Genomic DNA, 5,298 nt, shown 5'->3' with positions numbered 1-5,298 from the left:
GGTGCACAGGTGTTTTGGAGGGTCTAGGGTGGTGGTTTTGGGGTCCAGGGGGTGAGTTTATGGCCCAAGTAGGATTTTTGGGGGGCTGGGGGTTTGGTTTTGGGGTCCAGGGGGTTGTTTTGGGGGTCTAGGTTATGATTTTAGGGCCCAAGTAATTTTTGGGGGGTTCAGGGGGTTGTTTTTGGGGTGCACAGGTATCTCTGAGGAACCAGGGGATTGTTTTTCAGGGTCTGGGGGATTGTTTTTTGGGTCTAGGGTGGTGGTTTTGGGGTCCAGGGGGTTGTTTTGGGGGTCTAGGTTATGATTTTAGGGCCCAAGTAGTTTTTTTGGGGTTCAGGGGGTTGTTTTTGGGGTGCACAGGTATCTCTGAGGAACCAGGGGATTGTTTTTCAGGGTCTGGGGGATTGTTTTTTGGGTCTAGGGTGGTGGTTTTGGGGTCCAGGGGGTGGGTTTAGGGCCCAAGTAGGTTTTTTGGGGTCCAGGGGGTTGTTTTTGGGTTCAGTGGGTTGTTTTTCAGGGTCCTGGGGATTGTTTTTGGGGTCTAGGTGGTGGTTTTGGGGTCCAGGTGGTGGTTTTAGGGCCCAATTAGTTTTTTGGGGGTTCAGGGGGTTGTTTTGGGGGCCCAACACGTGTTTTTTGAGGCCCTGATGAGTTGATTTTGAAGTCAAGAAGATGGTTTTTTTGGGCCACAACTGGTGGTTTTGAGGTCAAGTAGGTGGTTTTTGGGGCCCACTGAGATAGTTTTGGGGTCCAAGTGGGTCTTTTTTGGGGTTCATTGAGTTGGTTCTTAGGCCTGTGGGTATTTTTGGTGACCAGGGGGTTATTTTTGGGGCCAGGTGGGTGGTTTTGAGGTGAAGAAGGTGGTTTTTGGGGGCCAATGGGTGGTTTTGAGGTCAAGTGGGGTTTTTTTGTGGCCAAACAGGTGGCTTTTGGGCCACGATGAGTGGTTTTGAGGTCAAGTAGGTGGATATTGGGGCCCAACAGGTGGTTTTTGAGGTGAAGAACATGATTTTTGGGGCCCACAAGGTGTTTTTTGGGTCGAGGTGAATGTCTTTGAGGTTGAATAGGTGTTTTTGGGTGCCCAACAGGTGGTTTTTGAGGCTCTGATGGGTGGTTTTGAGGTCAAGTGGGTGGTTTTGGGTCCCAACAGGTGGTTTTTGGGGTCTGGTGGATGGTTTTGAGGTCAAGTGGGTGGTTTTGGGGGCCTGACGGGTGGATTTTGGACCACGATGGGTGATTTTTTGAGCCAGGTGGATGGTTTTTTGGTCAAGAAAGTGGGTTTTGGAGCTTGACTGATGTTTTTTGGCCACGATGAGGTGGTTTTGAGGTCAAGTAGGTGCTTTTTGTGGCTGAACAGGTGGCTTTTGGGCCATGATGAGTGGTTTTGAGGTCAAGTAGGTGGGTTTTGGGGGCCCAACTGGTGTTTTTTGGGGCCTGGTGGGTGTTCTTGGGGCCAAGCAGGTGGTTTTTGGGCCCCAGCAGGTGGGTTTTGAAGGCCAGGTGTGTTTAGGGGTGCCGAGGGGTCAACAACTGGCTTGGGGGGGCTCCTCCCTGCCCCCGTATTCAAGGGGGGTTCTCCTCTTTTCCTCCCCAGGAATGGGAAGAGCGTCGGCGCCAGAACATCGAGAAGATGAACGAGGAGATGGAGAAGATCGCGGAATACGAGAGGAACCAGCGGGTAGGGAGGGAGAAGAGGAGCTGGGAGGGGGGTGCTCAGGTGGTCTGGGTCGTTCGTGAGGTGACAACAACGTCCCCCTCCTGCCACAGGATGGGCTGCAGGAGAAGAACCCAGTGAGGAACTTCTTGGACGACCCGCGGCGCAGCGGCCCCTTCCAGGACTCCGACCGGCGGGAGGGAAGTCGCCGGCACGTCCGGAACTGGGGGGGAGCAGATTTTGACAAGGTCAAAGCTGGGATGGAGAAGGAGAAGACCTGGCAGGGCCCTGTAAGTACCCTGGTGGGTCCTCAAAAACCATCCACTAGGCCCCAAAAAACACCTGTTGGGCCCCAAAAACCACTTTCTTGACCCAAAAAACACCCATCATGGCCCAAAAAACACCAGTTTGCCCCCAAATAACACCAGTTGGGCCCCAAAAAGCACTTCTTGACCAAAAAAACATCCACCTGGCTCAAAAAATTACCCATCATGGTCCAAAATCCACCCGTCGGGCCCCCAAAACCACCCACTTGACCTCAAAACCACCCATCAGGGCCTCAAAAATCACCTGTTGGGGCCCAAAAACCACCTTCTTGACCTCAAAACCATTGACCTGGTTCCAAAAATCACCCATTGTGGTCCAAAAACCACCTGTTGGGCCCCAATATGCACCTACTTGACCCAAAAACCACCCACCTGGCCCCCAAAATAACCCCCTGGTCACCAAAAATACCCACAGGCCTAAGAACCAACTCAATGAAACCCAAAAAGACCCACTTGGACCCCAAAACTGTCTCAGTGGGCCCCAAAAACCACCTACTTGACCTCAAAACCACCTGTTGGACCCCAAAAAAACACCTTCTTGACCTCAGAACCACTTGTCAGGGCCCAAAACCCACCAGTTGGGCTCCAAAAACCACCAGTTTGGTCCAAAAAACACCCACTTGACCTCAAAACCACCCATCAGGCCCTAAAAAACGTCTTGTTTTTTTGGGATTGTGGAGTCATGGGATGGTTTGGGGTTGGGTTGGAGCTCCGAGATGATCCAGTCCCAACTCCCAGCCCCTTGGGACACCTCCTACCAACTCAGGTTGCTCCAAACTCCACCCAACCTGCCCTTGAACCAGGGATGAGGCCTCCACAGCCTCTCTGGGCAACCTGTGCCAGGTTCTCACCACCCTCATGGTGAAGAATTCCTAAGGTCTCAGCTCAGTCCACCCTCTTCTAGTTTGAAACCATCACCCCATCTCTCCATCCTTTGGTCCAAAGTCCATCTCCACCTTTCATGGAGGTATCTGAAGGTGCTTCAGGTGCTGGAAGGTGCTCCAGGTCTCCCTGGAGCCCCAACCAGCCTGACTAGAGCTGCTCCAACCCTTGGATCATCTCCATGGCCTCCTCTGGACTCTCTCCAGGAGCTCCATGTCCTTGGGGAGAGGGGACAATCCCTTCCCTTGACCTGCTGGTCACTCTTCTTTGGATGCAGCCATGACCACAGTTGGCTCTGGTGGGCTCACGTGGAGATTCTCCAACACCTCCAAAGTCTTTCTCCTCGGGGTTCTTCTCCACACATTCCCACCCACCATTGATCTGTGCTTGGGGTTGTCCCAACCATGAGGAAGACCTTGCACTTGGCCTGGTTGAACTCATGAGGTTGTCCACCTGTCCAGGTCCCTCTTGATGTCCTCTTGGTGTTCCCAGTGCCCTTGTTGGGGCTCCCACTGTCCATGTCCCCACCAAGAACATCCAACATCAACTGGTCCCAGTGCCAACCCTTGAGCAGCTCTTGGCCTGGTGAACTTCATGGGGTTGCCCACCTCTCTAGGTGCCTCTTGATGTCCTCCTTGTTGTCCCCAGTGCTGAGGTTCCCACTGTCCATGTCCCCACCAAGGACATCCAACTGTGTCCCAGTGCCAACCTGGTTGAACTCATGAGTTTGTCCACCTCTCCAGGTCCCTCTTGGTGTCCTCCTTGGTGTCCCCAGTGCCCTTGTTTGGGCTCCCACTTTCCATGTCCCCACCAAGGGCATCCAGCTGTGTTCCAGCACCAACCCTTGAGGAGCTCTTGGCCTGGTTGAACTTAATGAGTTTGTCCACCTCTCCAGGTCTCTCTTGGTGTCCTCCATTGTCACCACACCAGGGTTTGGTGTCCCCAGTGCCCTTGCTGAGGTTCCCACTGTCCATCTCCCCACCAAGGACGTTCAGCTGGTCCCAGTGCCAACCCTTGAGGACCTGTTGGACTGGTTGACCTTCATGATGTTGCCCACCTCTCCAGCCTGTCCAGGTCCTCCTTGGTGTCCCCAGTGCCCTTGTTGGGGCTCCCACTGCCCATCTCCCCACCAAGGACATCCAACATCAACTGGTCCCAGTGCCAACCCTTGAGCAGCTCTTGGCCTAGTTGAACTCAGGAGTTTGTCCACCTCTCCAGGTCCCTCTTGATGTCCTCTTGGTGTCCCCAGTGCCCTTGCTGAGGTTCCCACTGTCCATGTCCCCACCAAGGGCATCCAACTGTGTCCCAGCCCCAACGTGGTTGAACTTCATGAGGTTCCCACCTCTCCAGGTCTCTCTTGGTGTCCTCCATGGTCACCACACTAGGGTTTGGTGTCCCCAGTGCCCTGGCTGAGGTTCCCACTGTGCATGTCCTCACCAAGGGCATCCAACTGTGTCCCAGCCCCAACGTGGTGGAACTTCATGAGGTTCCCACCTCTCCAGGTCCCTCTTGATGTGCTCTTGGTGTCCCCAGCGCCCTTGCTGAGGTTCCCACTGCCTATGTCCCCACCAAGAACCTCCAACATCAACTCCTCCCTTGCGAACCCCCAATCCCTACAAGCCCAACCAACCTCTTGCCCATCCCAGCTGGAATTCCCCACGTCCCTCAAACTCACCTTCTACCTCAGGGCCGTCGCTCCAGCCCCAAGAGTGGGGTCCCCTTGGACATGACCCTGTCCATGACGGGCCGGGAACGCGCCGAGTACGTTCGCTGGAAGAAGGAGCGGGAACAGATCGACCGGGAGCGTTTGGCGCGGCACCGAAATCCCGCCGGGACCTGGCGCCGGGAATGGGACGCCCAGAAATCTGACACCATGTGGGTCCCCTTGGTGGGGCCTCCAAAAGGTGGTGACACCCTTGCTTTTGGTGCTTGACCCTCCTGGTTTTTTGTGGATTCCTCTTTGGAAGGTTCAAGGAAGATCCGGGCTTGGAAGTGGTGGGAGAGGAGGAGCCCAAACGGCCTCATCCCAAACCTCCCACGTTCGGGGAGTTCCTGGTCCCGCCGCGCGGGCAACGGAGGAGGAAGAGCCGAGGGCGAGGTCAGGGCGTGGGGACCAAGCCCTACAGGTGGGTTGGGTGGTGGGTTTGGGGCTGGGTTGTTTTTTGGGGGGTCACTTCTGAGCCCAGTTGATTCCCTGGATATTAGTTCCCAGGATTTGGAGCCCTCGGAACAGCGGGGGAGGTGGGGGAGGCTCCATCCTTAGAGATGTCCCAACAGAAAGGGGGGTTGATGTGGTGTTCCCTGAGATGTTTTAGTTTTGGGGAGGGGGTTTTTAGGGGGGATGGTTGGGCCTCGATGCTCTTGAAGGTCTTTCCCCACCTTGATGCCATGAATTCCATCCCAGCATGCACGACGACCGCTGGGAAGAGTCGGAGC

The 5,298-nt window shown here is 55.1% G+C and overlaps 1 protein-coding gene across 1 annotated transcript in view; it reads left to right on the top strand.

Annotated features, from left to right (window-relative positions):
* The first annotated feature begins 1,229 nt into the window (after positions 1-1,229).
* The window catches only part of LOC104394589 (C5a anaphylatoxin chemotactic receptor 1-like), a 10,051-nt gene continuing 5,982 nt past the window's right edge, over positions 1,230-5,298 (top strand). The window contains exons 1-5 of the mRNA XM_010004204.1: positions 1,230-1,274; positions 1,595-1,678; positions 1,768-1,944; positions 4,550-4,737; positions 4,830-4,960. Of these exons, the coding sequence (XP_010002506.1) occupies positions 1,230-1,274; positions 1,595-1,678; positions 1,768-1,944; positions 4,550-4,737; positions 4,830-4,960 (625 nt within the window). The remainder of the gene's footprint in view (positions 1,275-1,594; positions 1,679-1,767; positions 1,945-4,549; positions 4,738-4,829; positions 4,961-5,298) is intronic.

Source organism: Chaetura pelagica, unplaced genomic scaffold (genome assembly GCF_000747805.2).
Source record: "Chaetura pelagica isolate M959 unplaced genomic scaffold, ChaPel_1.0 scaffold1448, whole genome shotgun sequence".
Lineage (NCBI taxonomy): Eukaryota > Metazoa > Chordata > Aves > Apodiformes > Apodidae > Chaetura > Chaetura pelagica.
This window is presented reverse-complemented; position numbering and strand designations above follow the sequence as displayed.